Below are 20,600 nucleotides of genomic sequence, written 5' to 3'. Positions count from 1 at the left end.
TCAACAAAGCCAGGTTACCGTTATTCTAACAAGGCCAACAAAACCCAAATCCCTTCTCAGAGATGACAGATTTTTTTTTTTTTTTTTTTTTAACCTCTTTGAATTTTTTGTGCTCCAGAATGATTAAAAGCGTCTTGTGACATTTTCAGCTCAAAAGACACATTACTTAACATTTTAGTCACAGTCGCTCTAAATTGTTCCATTTCAGGGCTCTGGAAACGGTATAAAAATCATTTTACTTAGCCACTTTAATGTTGCTTTAATTAGGACACAATGAATCCTGCAGGCTTTAGCTAAAACCACTGTAACAAAAGCTTCAACTTTTAACTTGATGCCTTCGGATGTGCTTGGGCATTGAGCTGTCAGCATGTCGGATTACAACAGAAAGATGAATCACCAAATGTATGCATGGTTCCTTTGGTAGAAGGATGCACAGTCTCAGAAAACGCAAGGTCTCTTTGCTTATATAAAACAGACACCCAGTTGAACAGACGTTTTGGTCGACATGAACATCCGCATTATAATTTCTCTTTTTAGCAATTTCTGAAGTACTTGTACGGTAGCTGAAATTGTTAGATCAACCTAGGGACACTGAGATAGTATTGGACCCAATTTGACTCTTTTGGGTGTCATCAGGACCGTAATTGGTGTGCTGCCGATTCCACCAGTCAGCAGAAATATGTGCATTAATGGCAGGACACGTCTGAGAGCTTTGTTGCTGCACTCACAGCTGCTTTCTTTACTGTCACTGCAGGGATTAACATAAAAGACAAGCAGGAAGTTTTCTGTGCATGATGCATCCTGTGAGTTTAAATGGTTTTCTGTTACTTTTGTGTGTGTGCGTGTGTGTGTGTGCGTGTATGTGTACAAAAACAAAAACGTCCTTGTGAAAACTCGGCAGCATGAATGGAGACACGTCAGAGGAAGTAGGGGGTCTTTCAACATGCCCGGGGGTAGATTGGCATTCACTTTGTAAGAATATGGCCAGGGTGCCTCAAAACGAGCTGAGCAATAGGAGTTGAATACATCCAGTCCATCCTGAGTGCCCACACACGCATTCAAGTGGACATCTGCATCTGTTTGAGATCAGATAACTCAGGAAGCATCTTGGCACAAGAGCTCTCCTTTTTTTTTCTACCTTTTTGTCCCTCTAACTGGCACTGCATATTCCTGGAAGGTCGTAAATCTGAGTGTGTTTGTGCAGAAGTGCTGCCAGGATATCCCCTTAGTTTGCGCAGCTCAGCTCAGATCAAAACCGCAGGAAATAAGCACAGCTGCTCTTCATTCAAACTGGAAGTGTGCGACTGCGCGTGTTCGCGTGTGTGCGTGTGTGTGCCTGCGAGCAGTCAGTGTTATACAGCCATGACTTGAGCATAACAGGATTCTATTTTAAAACAAGTTTATTAGAAATTAGACCTCTTAAACTATTTACCATGTTATATTTGCAATTACCACCATTAGTGAGAATATTAAAGATGTAGCATTCTTGCCTGTAAAAACCAGTCCCATTAATGTATTTCATGTAGAATTAGTACACTCTTCTCTTAACTTTGACTAGCAAAAGACTGATTAAATTAAATTAAGTTAAATTTATTTAGTTTCCCTTTGGGATCAAAAAAGTATTTTTGAATTTGAATTACCTGCATCAAGGTATATTAAGGTACATTTTTCATTAGATGCTCTCTAGAACATGCTATTGGAGTTTTATGCATTGCAATGTAGGGCTACATATGGGTATGCAAGGGGATTCAAATAGTTTTTTTGAAGTTGACCAGTCATAGACTTGAATATTAATTTCTCTCTGAAGAAACATGTTGGTAAATTTAAACAATAATAAAAAAAAGACTTACGTTTGCTAACAGGATCATCAACTATGGGATTATAACAGTAGCTGAAAGAAGATAAATACGATTTTCTCTCATTTCATATTGCAAATGAAAACATCAGCTGTCATGATGACATACTCAAAACGTGTGTGGATAATTGTGGTCACTGAAAGGAATAATTGTTTTGTATTTTTTAAAGCAACTCTGTTAAGCTTATTATTGTTCCACAATCACAACAAATGTTATGGTAAGGCACTATACAGAATAAATAGACTGAGTTTATACACAGAAATATATAACCAATTCAATCCAGATAAAGACATGTTTAACGTCGATTCAACCACGTTGCACATGTTTAATATTTTTACTCAAGGTTATCATTCTAAAAAGAATCTCATGTCTAATCGATGCCAAACTCTGAGGTTTTCCATAAGTGCAAACACTTCCTAATCCAAGGAAAGGACATGTTTAGCTTCTCGTTATCTGCTGATGTCCAACTTTCAGTTTTTAGAAGCTTCTTTCACTTTTGGTACTCCTTCCTCATTTTATAATTTTAACTCCTGAAAGATGCTAACTTCAGTAACTTCCACACTGAAGTTCTTTTGTTGTCAGCACAACCTGGTCGAACTGTGCTTACCGATCAGAAAGGCCAAGGATGAGCACAAAGTAATCTCACTCCAGTCATCACTGGATTTCTTTGCACATATACCGTATTTACCGCACTATAAGGCGCACCTAAAAACCTTCAATTTCCTCAAAACAGAGACAGAGACTGCGGCGGCAGCGTTGGTCTGTGTTACCCAGAAGGCAGTTGGGCACAGTATCGCAACACCAACACCGTGAGTGAAACAATGACTGGGGCAGACTACTATATAAAGTACTCGGGGACCACTACTTTATTATTACACATCCACATTTGTAGAGTACGGAACAAGTCGCCTACAGTATAGGTTCAATACGGGACGGGTGGCAACCCTAACCGTGGCGTCTATTCTATGCGCCTTATATATGAAAAAAAGTTTTAAAATTGGCCATTCATTGAAGGTGCGCCTTATAGTGCGGAAAATACGGTACTCCTGAATGTATCTGTGTGCATTTTCAGAATAGCTCCCATGTTGTCTGGAGAGTTGGACCACGCTGCCTGCTTCTTGTGACTTGGCAGTTCTCTGCTAGACATATTTTAATTCTCCCTAATGCCCATCAATTGCATTACATCTTGAAGAAGCAGTTCTTATCTAAATTGAAGCCAGCCAAGATGAAGAGACTGGCATCAGCACTTTTCCAGTGATTTAAAGCTGCATTAACAAACCAGTGACTGGAAGCTAAACACGAGCAATAAAGGTTTGCAAAATGAGCCATCCAGCCACTAAGGCCTCCAAAAGAGACAGAAAATTGCTCTGAGACAGAAGACAGGAAGTGAAGGCTTTTACCCTAAATTGTTCAGCAAATGCACTAAACGAAAGCTCATCATGTCGCTCTGGGAAACGAGGACCCCCGATCACAGGAAGCTCGCCAATTTAGCACCATTTAATTCAGGCTGCTATCAGCGCTGTCTATCTTTGCCCATAGAAACCCCTCTATTGTACTGCTCCTCATATCCATCATCCTCAAATAGTCCTTCATCTTTTCTGTCATCTTCTCTTTTCAGCCCTACTTCCTATCTTATTCACTTCTGTCTGGCCCCACTTCCCATTTTTTCTTTATTAGGTTTTGCTTTTCTCTCTTTGCTAAGTGATCTCATCAGGTCTGCTGGCAAGTAAAAATCTTTGTAAAGGCAGAAAAATTGGAAAGCGTCTTTCCTCATGGGGAGGCAGCTGACGTAAAGCCTGTAACAAGAATGTTAGTGCAGATTACAAAAATAGCCTCTCTGTCTGAAAGTGCCTCTGTGTTGCATGTTGTGGCTCTTTGCCCAAAAACAGCAGAGTGACTGGACAACATCTCATGTGTCCTCATTAGATTTGTATGTTTGAAAAAAAACATAAAACTGTGTGGGGCTGCACAGTGGCGCAGTTGGTAGAGCTGTTGCCTTGCAGCAAGAAGGTTCTGGGTTCGATTCCCGGCCCCGGTCCTTCTGCATGGAGTTTGCATGTTCTCTCCGGTTTTCTCCGGGTACTCCAGTTTCCTCCCACAGTCCAAAAACATGACTGTCAGGTTAATTGGCCTCTCCAAATTGTCCCTAGGTGTGAGTGTGTGTGTGCATGGTTGTTTGTCCTGTGTCTCTGTGTTGCCCTGCGACAGACTGGCGACCTGTCCAGGATGAACCCCGCCTCTCGCCCGGAACGTTAGCTGGAGATAGACACCAGTAATCCTCCTGACCCCATTAAGGGACAAGGATGTAAAGAAGATGGATGGAAAAAAAATGTCACAGTATGAAACAGAATTTATTCATAAAGGTTTAGTCATGGCTGTGGGTAAAAAAAAACAAAAAACTGCATTGTTACCGTCTTTAAATTAAGCAGGGCATAAAATACAATGGTGCTTTTGCTCAATTTTTTCTTCGTTGTGATAATTATTTTTGACAAATTATACATACAGGAAACCTGTGCATTCCTCCTTAAATTGTGTCACATTTGAAAGGAAATACATTTGTGGTCAGAGCAGCAGCGTTAAATAGATGAATTAACACCTACAGAAAGTAAAAAAAAAGAAAAATTGCCAAATCCTGTCTGATGAATTCCAAACAACTTTTGTTTGAGGTGACTAAATGCATTTTAAATATGTTTAAAATCTTTTTTTTTTCTTCTCTAGGTTGAACCTTAACAAGCAAGACCTCAGTTTTTTCTGTTTTATCCCATTTTATCCAGAACTTGTTGTAAGATTACTATTTTAGTCAAAGGATTCATATTTTGGAGAAATGTGCCATTTTTTATTGTTGAAAATAAGATAAATAACTGATATAAGTGCTTTTTATGTTCCTTTAATTTGTACACTAACATTATCGCATTTTATGCATGTTTGGTCATAAGTTCATCTCTTCTCCATTAGGTATCAGTCGTACAGAGCGGGACAAAGGGACGCTGTACGAGCTGACCTTCAGAGGGGAATCGAGTCACGAATTCAGACGTCTGGTCCTCTTCCGACCCTTCGGACCTCTGATGAAGGTCAAAAATGAAAGGATGGACACAACCAATATCATGATTAACATCATTGTCCCTCTCTCAAGACGAGCCGATAAGTTCAAACAGTTCATGCACAACTTCAGGTACGCAGACGTTTTTTATATTGAATTCTTGTCATTAGTGCTTTATATAGCAGCCACTGAAACACCGTGAATTATTCACGAGTTCTCACACCTACTCTAACAAGGAAAATGTGATAAAGTACACAAACTGTGACGCTTACTGAAGAGTCAACAGCCTTTTTTCTGCTTTTTGAAGAAATGCCTTTTTAACATTTGAATTTAAACCTGGGGTTGTATCATGGAAAATCTATTTGGCGTGAATGTAAAGGAAGCTGTTGCAGTAAAAAAAAAAAAAATTCAGTTAAATTTTTGTTAGAAAGCTTTCTTCAAAATCTACCAAGTTTTCACTAGGAAACTTTTGTAGCCTTAAAAAATTACATTTAACTTGCGTCGCAAAGTGCTTCAAATCTAATCAATAACAGATCTTGTGTTGTATGCATATGACAACATGTTTGATGAAATATGCAGGCAGTAAGCAACAGTGAACGAATAAGCTAACCAACAGTGAAACATGCTTGCAGCCCGCTACAGCCAGTCGAGGATACGTCGCCCTTAATGTCTGTGATTTATTGTGCTGCTGCTGCTACTTATCACGCTGCTTTTTACATGGTAAATCCTGCTTAGTTGAGTCGTTGCAACCCATTAAAATGCCCCCCTGGGGAGACCCGCGGTGGCTGATATACAACATGGCAAAAATGTACTTACTTAAAAGACGTGGAGTTGCTGAGCAAACACGTTCTGCTCATAAAAGTGCAGTGAGGAAAGCAGCGTGTGTCACAACATGTGTGAATGTTTAGTAGAAACTTTTTTTTATTATTATTATCAAAAGGGTATTTGTTCACAGACTGGGAGAAAATGCTTCTTTTCCACCAAAAGTCAGAAAGACAAGTTGGATATATTTTGCCACTAATTTCAGAAGTGAAACTCTAATATTATATGGATCCATTGTTCACTCTTCAATTCATCCATTTTGTAAGCTTGTAAGTACAAAGGCGCATTAGTATTTGGAATCTAATCTTTGTATCCCTGACGATAAAAAATGTACCATCAGAGGCCTGCAAAAATAGATCAAATATTCACATGAAAAAGGAGGAGCTGTCAAACACCAGCCAATACATTAGCAATAAAACGTCGTGATTCCTGTGGGGGTTTATGATCATTTATTTTCTACACATGCTTCTGGGGGAATTCTTGCGAGCACACCTGCATGCCTGTATGCAAGCAAAATAATCTGCAGCATGATGTGTGTTATGTTTAACATATCTCCATCAAATTCCTGCAGGCATCTCCACCCAGTTTTGTTTGGCTTGCATGGATGTTTCCTTTGTGAAAACCAGGAGAGAATCTAAGATGTGGCTTTTTGTAAAAAATATAATTTCTTTTCCCCTGCAATTTCAATTGCTCTTTAAGAAGAACCGAAGTTAACAGAATATCTATTTTAGCCTTTGCGCTAATACTATATATGTATTTTATTTTTTTTATTTGAAGCATAAGCAGCTTATAATTATGTGTGGGAAAGGGACTGCTGTAACACAGGATTTTGTTGAATCTCATTTGAATGTATGTGGTTCAAAATTTTAAATACTTTGACCGATGAGCCTGGAATGAAATCTTAGCAGTAGAAACACAAATGTACCATTTTCATTACTCTAGTGCTCTGCTGTCAAGAGCACCTCAGAAGCAGCTTGCCGTCATGCCTGGACTCAATCATTGCATGCTGAGAATTCAATTCTTTAAAACAAAGTTTGTAATTTGTATCAGCTTTGTATGTTGTGAACAAAAACATAAGCATTCCTAGTTTTCCCCAAGACATTACAAAAATCTTTTCTCATTTTCTTGTGACCTGGGTACATCATTGCTGCCTTATTTGGTATGGATTTTTGAGTGATCAAGGGTTTTTTTCATCTGAGTCTTAAAAAAATCATCCAAATCATCCAAATTCTTATTGTGTCTCTAACCACAGGGCTTTAGTGTATTTAGATACATTTTGTTGTTTAGTTTCAGTACTGGAAGCAGACTTCCTGTTGCTACACCAAAGTAACACCCGCCATGTTAAGCAATGACTTGTCTTTTATCATGAGTATATGATTGATAGTTGAAATGTTACTACAGAAACCACTCCATCCTAAAATTAAAGCTCTACTTTAAAGACACGACAACTGATTATAAACACAAATTTCTCAAGTTTCCATGCAGTACTTCACTTTCTTGCTTCCAGCATGAACCGGTCCCTCTGTTCTTATATTGTCTCCTTTTCTGAATTTCATTAATGTTGGCCAACTACCTTAAAGGTCCATTATTGCTGCCAAATGTGTGTCAATCTGTATATTAATCTGCTCCTCAAAACACTTTTTGCAACATCCCCTTGGGTAGCAAGAAGAGTTTGCTCCAAAAAGAGAAAGCAATACTTGGTGTCATTAAGCTCCATTCCTTTATAAATTTGATGGATCTTGAGTTTACACAAACTGCACAATTTCACAATGCTGTCCAACTTGCAATATTTATTAAATTCATTTTGAATCTCCTCAAATTTCTCAGTTAATCACCTATGTGTATACAGTTGCATTTATTTTCACAACGCATATATTTACATTTGTATACAGACAGCCTTTATGCATCAAGTTTCCATGTAGATCAGATTCCAAGCTGCTGCTTTCAGCAAACGGACGGCATTCAACTCCCTGCGTTAGTAGAATCGGCTGCTTTAATCTTGGGAGTGCCACAGTAGATTTATTTTTGGAGTTATACAATACAGTGGATATTCCTTCCCCACTTTCAGCAGCAGGAACAACCAGCCATATATATATATATATATATATATATATATATCTGAAAAAAGATTGCTTAATATGCCTGAGAAGATGTTAAATGTTGCATCAAAAGTGCTCAGATGGCAGAGCCGTTCCCTCTGCTCGTGTGTTGAGCATTAACTGTGGTTGAGCTGGAATAATGGCTGCCTGCATGTCGTTCATCACGTTAAACAGGAGCATGAGAGGCTGGTTTTGCGTCTCTGTGCACAGATTAAATGTAAAAGTGCAAAAACCTTTACATAATAGATACGTGGATGGGTCGTTGAACATATGTGGGCGGCTTGGTCACGCTTCGACACATTTTGTGGAAACGGCGATCTCATCTGGCTTCGTCCATTTATTACTTTGTTGTTTCTTTTGAGTCTGCATTGCTTATGCATAATAAATCAATACGTGGGATTATCCATTTTTTATTTGATCTCTTCCTACAAACTGCCGTTGACATCATTTTGTCTGAAGTTAGGCATGAGATTCCCACGGTATGATAAACTTTGGTAAAACCACCATTTGGATTTTACTCAAATATGAAAAAAGAATTTCAAAAACATGGATCTAATGTGAAGAGAAGCACAAAAAAAATCTACAATTATTCCTAATGCAGCTGAAGCGGCGTATTGGTTGCACAGAATGATTGTGATGCATTCAAAAGTAATTTTTCAAGTTTACTAAGCAGATTGTTTTGCCTTTTTGCTTCTCTCAGTCTAAAATGTCTATAGTACTCTGTTATTGACTGGTTAATTAATCTCACTATCCTCACAGTTGGCTTTTTAACAGCTTGCCGTTCGCCAACTGCTGTTTTAAAATGCCGTCATCGTAAAAGAAGCGATGAGTGATGCTTCTTCAGTTTCCACATCAGAAATGTTGGTGTTTTTTTTTTTTTTGTGAGCAAGCAGCTGAACTTTGTATCTAATTTGAGAAAGTAAAGGTGTAGCAGCCAGCTGACTGGCAGTGTGCAGCAGCAGGCAAGAGAGGGGCAGAGTTATGTTACTTTAACTATGTGCAGCCTGAGATTATTCTAGTGTCTAGTCAGAATTGTCCTTTCCCTCATTAAGAATACTTTATTGTCTTAAATTGACATGCATAGATTTTTAAAAGTAGAGTCTCAGCCCAGTCCTGAAGCTCTTGTTCCTCTTCTTTTGTTCTGGCCATAGTGAAACTTTGAAGCCTCCTGTAAAAACTCTTATGTCACCTTGATTTTCTTTCTTCCTGTCAACCCCCTCGAGTCTCCGCTCAGTTTACATAAAGCTTTCATCCCTAACGTCCCATCCTTTGTGTGCAGGGAAGTCTGTGTGCGTCAGGATGGCCGGGTACATCTGACCGTGGTGTATTTTGGGAAAGAGCAGATGAGTGAAGTCCGGAGCACTCTGGAGAACACATCTAGGTGAGTCCGATCTGCAGCCAAGTTCAGCCTTTTGAATCACATACTGCACGAAACAAACAAAATAAACGCTACAAAAATATGCTTGTTTGTTTTTTGGCCACTTTTCCACACATAACCAGAATAATCTCCTCTGTAATCATTCTTCCTGTCATGACACACAAATGCAAAACATACACACTCCTCCTGGCTCTTCGTCCTGCCACAGCCACTCATGTATCTAATGAATAATGGAGCAGCGTGTCACCCGTACAGAAGAGCTGAAAAGCTTCCAGCCAACACTGATAATTTACAACATGCCTGCAATCATCCCTCACTCACTCAGCCCTTTTTGCACAGATTTCTACATACGCACACACATATGCATGCACAGTCACCACCTAGGGAGACAGTAGCTGTTGGCTGATCGGGAGTCAGGTCCACTGCGAGTTGAAGTGACGGATTCCCTGAGGGGTTTCTATGGTGATGCGGGCACAAAGGTTTGCGTGTGGCCTTGAAGCAGTCGGACCATCTCCAGCATTGCACAACGTCTCATTGTCTCGCTGTCGGCGATTTCTAAAACAGGCAGAGTTAAACTTTTAATAATGAGTAAAAAGAAAAACAAACTTGTGAAAAAAAAAGGTTGAAATGAAGATGGGATCTCTGAAAGATGGTTTTGGATGAAATGGGATCCCACAGAGATTTAGGGTGCCTCTTAGAGTGTAGCAAAACGCATCAGGGTGTGATCTATCACAACTTGAAATTATAAAGCAGTATTAATTTGTGATTTAAAAAATTTAAAATATATATATATATTTTATTTTATTTTTTTTATATATTATCTGTAGGAAAACAAACGTAACAACAAAACTTACAATCTGAATCAAACCTTTTTAGTGGTTTGAAAGAGTTACTGTTATTAATCCGACACGTCCCAAGTATTACCAAAGTTTAAAAAAAAGTTTTAACATATAATAAATAATGCAGTATTACCCCCCAGCTTTTCTCTGGAGTTGATGTTTGTTAATTAGCTCTTTAATATTTCTCACCCTGGTAGCAAGTCTACAGTTGTTTGTTACCAACATATTTGCTTTTATTTGTAAATAGTCACTTTAAGAGCAATTTGGATGGCGTCTCTTATAATCAAGCCTTGACTGCATGAATATCTCCCTAGTATAAAGTTTTCCAGAGGCTGGGTTCTTCTTTTTAATGAGAGGAAAATGGTGAAGGGGATTCCCTGCCTTTGGCGAGGATACAAAGGCTGCTGCATTTAGGGGGGAAATCAATTTTAAAAGAAGCAATTCGGAACGAATAACCTTCCCGTTTCTACATTTTTACCTTCACACAGAATTTTATTGAACTTTTGACATGGATAAATGAAACTATAGATGAACACATTTTATTTCCCAGGCATAATTTTCCCTGCAGCGATGTCTGCGTAATTAGAGACGGAGATCTGTTTCTGCAGATCACTTTTAACAGATTCAGCTCAGCTCCACTAACTGGCTTAGTTTGTTTCTTCTCACAAATAGCCTCAAGCAAGTTGATCTCCCTCCCCCCTTCCTAATGCAAGATCACATTGCAGTCACACTCTTTGCTTTCAATTAACACAGTTTACATTCTCGCTGTATATTATTTAGACGCATAGAAAACATTTTTGGTGAACCTGCAAGAAGGTCGGTTCCCACTTTTTAACCTTTTTCTGCCAGACACTTGGGATGCCTGTTAAAAATAGACTGAATCAGAAGCTGTACTTTCAAATATAAGGCTTTGAAATCCTGTACTTCAAAGCCTCAAACCCATTCACAGGGGGGGGTCCTGTGAGTTTATGAGCCCTTCGTGGCTCGGAATGGAGATATAAAACGATGCGAAACAAAGAGGGATAGCAGGAATGGTTGGAGAGGGAGGGAGACGGCGTGTGAAGAAGAGAGAAACACGAGTGATCTGATCTAACTGGATACCAGTCAGTCAATGCACATAAATAATGACTGTGTTGTGGACACAGAGTGGAGCGGATGGCTGCAGGGGGAAAAAACTGAAAGAAACTCAGAAGATGAGATCAAAAGCAATGCTAACATAGAGGAAAAAGGAAAAACCATTAAATCCCAAGGATAAAAAAAAGATAAAAACAAGGATTATGTAGAAAACTGAGAAAAAGATAAAAGAAAGCAGTTGCATGACATAGTGAATCATTTCATTTTGAAAAATTTCCATAATTTTTTTCTCTCCTTTTAATAACTCGCACCTTATCATTTGTGGTATTTCAGTCACTTCTCGGATGCCTCAAGTAAATCCTGTGAAAATCCCCCCAAGGACAAATTAACTTGGTCAGAAGTACAGGAAGGTTACGAATGGATTTAAAGGCTCACAAATCGGAGCTGCACAGTTGTCATGTTCTTTCGCAGATCTTTCAGAGATGAACTGAACAAATTACTCAGCGTCATTAACTTGTGTAACCATTTTGCCCGAGGCCTCTGCCGGCTTGCGTTCACCCTCCCATTACACGTGTGGACTACTGATTATCTGGCTCACTAAAGTACCAGGTAGTTTTGTCTTTTATGCAACTGTTTAGAGAAACAAAAATCACTTGCCTTCATTCTACATACAAAGCAGATGGCTAAATCAACAATAAAGCATGAGTCATTTTGTTTCCAGGGTTGTGCGGGGTGGAACTCGTGAAGAATCATGCAAAATAAAAAGAAATTGTCAGAGTAAAATTCATCCTTCAGTTAGCTCACAACAAAAATATTAATAAAATGATGATGCTAAGCATTTGCATGGTTTCCTGTTTTGACCTTGCTAACTAACAGACAAAATATTCACAAATGAGAATGATTGAAATATTTTGGGCACACGCCGCCGAGCTTCTGGCTCCAGGACGGGGCCCTGGTCTCCCCAGTCTGGTCAAGGCTCACCTAAGAGTGTGATCAGCTGTTTATTTAAGTATTTAACTTTAAATACTTAAAGTATTTAAAGTTGTCTATCATGTCATGATAGACTTGTTTGCATGGACATGCAAGCCCTTTTTCACACTTGTAATGACTTCCTAATTTCCAGAACAGAACCAATTTAAATATTAAGTAAACACAAAATGTAGTTTTTAAATGAAGTTGTGTCTTAAGGGAGGGAAAAAAATCAAAACCTACATATCCCTGTGTGGAAAAAGTTACTGCTGCCTAAACATAGTAAGTGGCTGGGTCAACCTCAACAGTCACAACTGCAATGAAGTGTTTGGAATAACTTGCAATAAGTAGTTTCCAGCTGTGGAGGACTTGCAGAATTGTTGTAATTCAGCCACAAAGAGGTTTTTTAATCATGAACATCCTTTTTAAAGTCATGTCACATAATCACATGAGGTCCAGAAGCAGCAAAATAACCTCAGATCATAACACCACCTCCATATGGTGCTACTTTTCTGTAAAACTGTTACTTTTACACCTGATATAACAGGACACACACCTTCTAAGGAGTTTAGCTTTTGTCTCATCAGTCATCAAAATGTGTTCTGCCCAGTCTCTCCTTTTTTATTTTTATGGTGGACGCATAACCACCATAAAGTGAATGCAGTGAATCCTGCATTCACTGAATCCTCAGTGAATGCAGGATTCACTGAGGCAAGTGAATCCTGCATTTCTTTGAATCTTGTTCTGGCCGGTTTGAACATCCCATAAAGCATTGTTCACTTCACTGACTGTTTTTTTTAATTTTTTTTATAATTTCTAACTAAAGGAATAAGCAGAGCAGCATGCTTCAGTTCTTCATTTTGACTACAAGCCAAGCCATTTAATACGATGCTATAGTATTGATTGGAGAGACACTTGATGTATGAAAAGAAATGAGGACAATGCATTCAATAGCTATTGAATGATTTTTTCTTTTGTTTTGTTTTTTCAAACTCGAGCAAGATGATGGCACTGGGATTCCCATTTAAAAACCAATACCATTACCATTACTTTTACAGGAAGCAGGCTCAGTTGGCCTCAAACCAAAAGTGACGGGAGTAAACAGAAGTCACAGATTTGGGGCTTAGACCGAAGTCTGTTTCATCAACAAGCGTCACGCTTTGACTCAGCATCCTCCACCCTGTCCTTACCGAGTGTAGCTAACAGGATAAGACCTACAGCTGAGACGAACTGTGGGAGTTTTTTATCACAGACTTCTTACTGACATGGTTTCAGCTGAAACAGGGTGCAGACCATCTTATCTGCAGTAGTGAAAAGGAATCTGTTGGAACAAGCGGAGGGGTGTGGCAATGTGTGGGTGACAAAAGATCAAAATAATAAAAGCGACTATGAAAACGTGGATTTAAGTAGGGTTACGTTGACTTTTGCTGGCTGCGCCCTTTTTATTAGATTCTTTTCGCGTTTTGTTTGGGCAACATGCAAATTCAGTCAGTGATTTAATTTTAACAGGATTTCCCTACCAGTTTATGAAAAGGTAAACTAGCCAGTTCTTTCAACAAAAAAAAAACCTGGCTTTCAATGCCTACTACTGCAAATAACCCGGAATTTATCAGTATCATGTATCATTTACAGAAATGTAAATATGCACAAGAAACTATTAGCTTAGCTTGGCACACAGTGGGTCACGGGGGATTTGTCTGAAGTCCGCCCACTTGTACCTTTTTAAAGCTGTTTGTTTTATTTAATACATTCTTGAATTGTTTGCAAACTGAACTGTGGCGACAGCCTAAGTAATCATGAAACGGGTACATTTATGCAAACTAAATGAAATGGGTACATTGCTATGTTTATAAGCTTTCAATAGGTGAAAGGCCACAGGACAAAGCAGTAAATCAGGACAAAAATATTGTTTCACGAGTGACACTTTCTTTCCAATGTCTAGACAAAACACAGGAAATAGACAGTGGTGTGAGCTGAATGCAGCTTCTTTATTGTCCTCACTCTTGTCACGCTCACCCACAGACTAATTGTTCCATCTGTAAAATACTCCAAGCACAGAGGAAAAGGAACAACTTAAGTATGAGCAATTAAAAAATTAGGTTAAAGTGTATTTTTATTGAATGACACCTTAGTGACATACATCTTCTTTTCAGCAAATACACAAACGTCTAACGGATTTTATTTTGGCGATCGACACAAAGTAGTTCCTATTGGAAAGTGAATAGAAAGTTATAATATACGTGAGCTTTATATACTATATGTTTTATTTTACAAATCCACCTGCAGTCCACCTTTGTGTTATTTAATATCAGTAACTCTTCTGTGAAGGATCAAAAATTTGTTAGGGAAGGTGTGACTGAATAACTTCATGAAAACCAAGGTACACGGCAGAAAGGTCAGGGATAAAGTTACGGAAAATGTTAAAGCAGAGCTAGGTTATAAAATAATTTGCACTCTTATTATTAATAGGCACTCTTCAATTCCTCACCTGAAAATGGAAATACCAAGGCAAAACCCTAGACCTGCAATTATGTGGTTCACCACCTTAACTGTAAGGCAAAGTAAATCAATCATCAATCAAAAAAGAGGCCAAACTGCACGTTGTGCCTCTGGAGGAACTGCAGAGAGTTGCAGTTCGTCCAATGTTTGGGGGACGCTTTTCTTAACCAGGACCTGGAAAGCTGGTGAGTATTGATGAACAGAGAGGGATTACGAAAGGAAATTTGTTACAGACTGCAGACGACTTGAGGCTGTGGTGGAGGTTCACCAGAAGGTAGGAGGATAACTTTAAAGATGCAGTCAGTCATAATGGAGTGGGTTAGATTAAAGGTTTTCATGTCTTATAATGCCCCAGTTAGAGTCCAGGATTACTCTAGTTTAGAATTTGATACAAGTTTAAAATGCTCCATGTAGCAATTCCCTTCCACTTCACAGTTTATGCGTTTCTTTGTGTTCTCCTGCCACACAGAATCAGAATAAACCATCTTAAAGTTCGTGGATGCAATGTGGCTGAGGACAACGTTTGAATGCTATACCAAGGCACCGTAATGCTGACGAAATCCTTGCAGGTGCTCCTCTTAACAGTTTACGGGTTCGGTTGATCTCTCACTCACTTCCTGTCACATTAAAAGCCGAGACTGAATCAACACACGAATGCAGCTGGAGTCACGTTAAAGTCGTTCAAAACAAGCAAAGTCATTGTTCTGCAGTTTGCCATCTGTGGACAGTTTGGTGCCAGCTGCACACGGTCCTGCTCTCCTGGGACTCCGTGCAGACACTCGCTCTGTTTGGATTCATGTTGTGCTGACGGATATGGACTCTTGTTATCTGCGCTTCAGCCGACTGCACCTCACAGCACACACACCGACATGTAGTTACATGCGGACATCATGCGTCTTGGAAGTTTTAAGTCATCAGAAATCTTTGGAATGTGTAGACAGCTAAATATAAGTGGTAAGGTGCATCAGGGTTGGTATTTATCTATTTATTTTAGGTTGAGACATTCAGGATCAAAAGGTTTCACTGTCATATTTGTGGGAGAGGCAGAAAGGTTTGGAATGTGTCAAAGGTGTTTACGCATTAGTGCAAGAGGAAAACATTATGCTAATGCACACCATTCATGGACTTAAAAACCCTTACGTAGCAGAGGGATGACACTCTGAGTGATCCAAACTACCTAAAGGAAAAATCTTTTTCCCTTCATTACAGTGAATTCCTCTAATGTAGCTGCTTTTTCCATGCGTTTTATTAGCCACTTGTATGAAAAATGATGTTTCCATCTGTGTGTTCTGCTTTAAATTTGGACACGTGTACCACTTTTTCCCTGTGAAAAAGATGAGGGGGCACGTGTGTGTGATCTGCTGTGTCTACGTGGGCGCACGCTGGAGTAAAGGATTAGTGACCAACAGTGTGAATTGTTCTGATCAAAGAAAAAGCCACAGCTGTGTGCATCTGGATCCAGCTGTTTCTACTTACTCGCGCCACAGCAACGAAAACCCACAGAGACAGACGGGCTCGTTTTCCTGCGGCCCGAATTCGTGACTCCTCTTCAGTCATCTAGATTCAAATCAGCACTGAAATCAACTTTTTGAGTCTACCAAGTCTAAAAAATGTTTTCCACTTCAGGTCTTCAGGTTTTTTTTAACGATTTAATTATATTGCTCATCGGCGATGCATGTAAACGCTGTTGCACTTGAATAATATCTCCATGCTTCAGAGATGGGAGATAATGGCATTAATCAGCCACATACAGGAGAAAATCAACGCAGTCTGAGAAATTTGTCGAGAACAATTTTATCCATGCTTTTAAAATGCTTGCAAACAGAATTAATAAATACTTTACTGACACGAACAAAGACTGGTTTGTGTTCAGCTGCAGTTCCATCAAAAAGAGTTTCATCATATGACCAAATGTCGTCTTCTCTAATGACTCGCCTGGTGTGTGTGTGTGTGTGTGTGTGTGTGTGTGTGTGTGTGTGTGTGTGTGTGTGTGTGTGTGCGTGTGTGTGCGTGTGCGTGTGTGTGTTTTAAAGGGAGACTAGCTTCAAGAACTACACGCTGCTTCAGCTGGACGAGGAGTTTTCTCGGGGACGGGGCCTCGACGTCGGGGCCCGGGCGTGGAAGGGAGGCAACGTGCTGCTTTTCTTCTGCGATGTGGACATCTACTTCACCGCCGACTTCCTCAACACCTGCAGACTCAACACGCAGCCAGGTGATGTGCTGCATGAACTCTACGACAGAAAACAACCCAAAGTCTCTTCCACACTGAAAACATTACAGCTTTTACTTCTGGCTAATTGTAGCTTCACACAATAATCAGAAGCAGTGTGCGTCTGATTTTACAGATGATGTTTATTTCTGGCGTGAGGCTCCATTAACATTAACTAAGTGGAGAAAGTGAGTTGGTTCATTTTTAAATGGTTTTCTAACAGTAAAATGTGGCGGTATACATCGATAAAACCTGACAAAATAGAACAATCCAAGTGACCCACAGTATCATAGATCATCTACCATACTTCACAGTGAGCATGGGATCCTTTTTCACTTCTCAACCCTTTGTTTTTTGAAACTAAAAGTAAAAACAATTTGCCTGCTATTGCCTACACAGCTAAAAGTTGGCTAGACAGTAAATTCCCTTCATCTTTTCTATCAAATTTTTTTTTCTCTTGAATCTTTCATTTTCATACCTCCAAACTTGAGAGGAATAGATCCTGGCTGCTTGTTGTGTGCAGCAGCACCCTGACAAATCTGGTAATTAACTTTCCACTGGCATTTCTTGTCACTGGCGTGTCGTTTTCCATGATAAGTGCTGCTGTTGGAGAAGAAACGAGGAGTTCAGAAATCCAGGAGGAGCCCAGAATAGAAGCACTTCACATTGTGCTGATACGGTTTCGGTGTAGGAACTCCCTCTGGGCCCGAATAGACATTTTAAAGACCGGAGAGGGAAACGAACTGCAGATATCTGAGGGGGAAAAAACAGCTTCGACTTTTAAATGTGTAATTGAGGTTAAATTAAAGTTCACACTGGCAATAAATGAATTAAGGGTACATGGTGTGAAATGTGATCAATCACCACATTTTCTCTATGCTTCAGTCTGAAATCTCGGTGGTGGTTCCATCCAGCGAAATAATTGTTGGGACTAATAAAACTCTGGCTGACTAAAGTATCATTAAGATCACCAGCAAATGTCAAACGCTGCTTTGTCCCTGCAGGTAAAAAGGTGTTCTACCCCGTGTTATTCAGCCAGTACAACCCTGCCCTCATTTATGGAAGTCCAGAGCACATCCCACCCGTGGAGCAACAACTGGTAACGCACAAATTACCCATACTTTCTCATTTTCCTGACTACTTGTGGAGAAGGTTTAGAAATACTTATCCTCTTATGCAGCTAAGTCTTCAAATCCTACTGTGCATGTTTCACAATACATTTGCAACTCTCCTTCTAGGTGATCAAGAAAGACACCGGCTTTTGGAGGGATTTCGGTTTTGGTATGACCTGCCAATACAGGTCTGACTTTATCAACATAGGTAAGGGTTACACAACAGAATTTACATAGCAGTCACACCACTTTTACAACGGCTTCGGGAATCCATAATCAGTTCCTCCTGAGGGCTGATTGTCTGAGTAGAGGCGTGACACTGCACAGTAAAAACGGCTTCATCAGACGCGGCAGTAATATCCTTGCTGTTGTCCTAATGGTGCCGCTGCAGAACGGACATGAGAAACAGCAGAGCACTAATGGCTCAGGATTGCATTACTATTCACGATACGGAGCTTTGGTTTTATTATATTATCCTGAACGGTAATTTAATAAAGCAGCAACAGTGTAGCTCAGAATCTTCCCATGTCCCGTCTGTCTGTCATGAAAAAGTGAGACTCGTATATCACATTGATTCATTACACACAGAGTGATAATTTAATTTAAATGACTATGGTTCACAGCTCATTAAAAATCAAAATCCAGTTTATTAAAAAAATGAAATATTGCATAGGACCAATAAGAAGCAGTTATTTTTATTTAAAAAAATAAACACCCTACTCAAGAGTATAGCTATGTGCAGTATAGTACATGCATTCAGTATGTAGCTGGGGTTTGTGCTTAAAATGATAAAAAACACTTCTGGCGTCTCTAGTTCTGGAGTGATGTAACACAACCTAATTTACTTGTGACTAATGTCCTGGATAATTCTATGTGTTGAGGGTCTTTATGCACTTTACCTAGCTTCAGTGTGTGCCTTGATATTCTTCCTCAAATTCTTAAATAGGTTTGGCTTCACAAGGTTCTCTTTGTGCACTTTTTTTTTTTTTTACCAAAATATTTTCCTTTCACTCAACTTTCCATCCATATGCCTTTTGTGCCTTACCCTCCTCGTGAGGGAAAGCCATGTATTTCTGCTGGAATGTCGTCTAGCTATCAGTTGTCTCTGTAACTGTGTAAGGCAAAACATAAGCTTTCTGATTTGTCCTCTTTTTTTCTTTCTTTTTTTTACATTCAAGAAAAGTCTTAATAGGTTCAAAGTAATCTTTTAATTTTAAAATGAAAAGTTCACTTTTAAAATGAAATTACTGAAATAAATGAATTTTTAGTTTATATAGTGTTTTATAAAGTTACACCTATTTGTCAGTTTTAATTCCCTTTGATTTGAAATCTGTAATTTTGTGTTTTATTTTTAGGCAACAAATACACATGCAAATAAACACAAACCGTAATATATGGATTTTGTTTAAACCGTTCCTAAAATGCTCTAATAAAGAAAAAAAGATGGGCAGCTTTTGTACTTGCTTTTGTTTGCACATAGACTCCAGGACTAATTGTCAAAAGTTTAACTCGATCAATTTATCATAGCCAAATGATTCATGCAGTGAGTAATGTGTGAAGACACATCCAGACTATGACCATCTAAAGTGCTTTAACAGAAGGCTGCTCGGCCTCCTGTCTTAGTCATAGACATTTCCCCTCTCACTAAAACAGTCTGAGCTCTGTGAAAACACTTACTTTTAGCTACAGAAGACAAAACCTCACTCTTACTCTGCAAATAAAAATACATATATAACAAAAGACCCTCACCTTGGCATTTTAATTGTGAACTCATGAAACCTGTATTTAGATTCAGCCTAAAAACTATGAAAGTTATGTAAATCATCGCTAGAGAGCTCTTCCTTAAATTATATCTTGCTTCCTCTATTTTATTTATAAGGTTATCCAAACTTAGAACCATTATTATAAAGTCAGATCATGAATTACAGGCATAGTAAAACAAGTGTTCACTGCTTATCATGACTAATTTATGTATCTATAATCACATGTAATATTTGACCAGGTATTGAGGCGATTTATTTGATTGGAATGATTGAAATCTAACCTCATTGTCCAAGGAAAAAAATAATTCTCACCATATAATGAGGGAGTTCTTATAATTTATAAATGGATTTGTAACCAACAGATTCTCTATAAAGTTATTTCTGATTTCTTTCCATCCTGTCTTAACACACAACTCTTTTGCAGAGATGGCTGCATTTCCTGATCAATTATTCATTTGCGTTTCGTTAGCAGCTGGTATCTATTTTCCCTCCTGAATCGTCTGGAAGCAGCAACGCTGTACTTAGCTTTTCGAACATGGCATTTTCATTTTCGGCTTACTTTTTGTCTGACACATGAGGGCAATCTAGGACTTGCTGTTTATTTGGCTTTGGAGGTTTTTGGTATATAAATAATATATTTTTAGAAAATGGTAAAGAACATGTCTTGTTTATATATCCAGACTTGTGAAAACCTGAATTTCAAAGAAGTACAGTGCGTTCTTTTTGCCTTCAGTTTGAATAAGACCATTGTAACAAAGTTACGTTTTGTGAACGCATTTTTAAAATTTAAAATAAAACAGAAAGATGGATGGATATATAACAACCAAAATAAAACGGAAGGGAGTAGTGAACCTTGCAGGAAGCAGCCTTCATCGTCCTAACTAACAAATCTCTCAATGAAAAACTGCAACCTCTTTTCCAATATATATATATATATATA

General features: G+C 38.8%; 1 protein-coding gene across 2 annotated transcripts in view; it reads left to right on the top strand.

Moving 5' to 3' along the window:
* The window catches only part of csgalnact1a (chondroitin sulfate N-acetylgalactosaminyltransferase 1a), a 34,795-nt gene that overhangs the window by 13,430 nt on the left and 765 nt on the right, over positions 1-20,600 (top strand). For both annotated transcript variants that reach the window (XM_008423763.1, XM_008423762.1), the window contains exons 3-7: positions 4,812-5,028; positions 9,097-9,198; positions 16,610-16,788; positions 17,790-17,884; positions 18,024-18,105. In XM_008423763.1, coding sequence (XP_008421985.1) covers positions 4,812-5,028; positions 9,097-9,198; positions 16,610-16,788; positions 17,790-17,884; positions 18,024-18,105 — 675 coding nt within the window. The remainder of the gene's footprint in view (positions 1-4,811; positions 5,029-9,096; positions 9,199-16,609; positions 16,789-17,789; positions 17,885-18,023; positions 18,106-20,600) is intronic.

This window comes from Poecilia reticulata, linkage group LG12 (assembly GCF_000633615.1).
Source record: "Poecilia reticulata strain Guanapo linkage group LG12, Guppy_female_1.0+MT, whole genome shotgun sequence".
In the NCBI taxonomy this organism is placed as follows: Eukaryota; Metazoa; Chordata; class Actinopteri; order Cyprinodontiformes; family Poeciliidae; genus Poecilia; species Poecilia reticulata.
The sequence above is the reverse complement of the archived record's forward strand: the minus strand, read 5'-3'. Positions and strand labels throughout refer to the sequence as shown.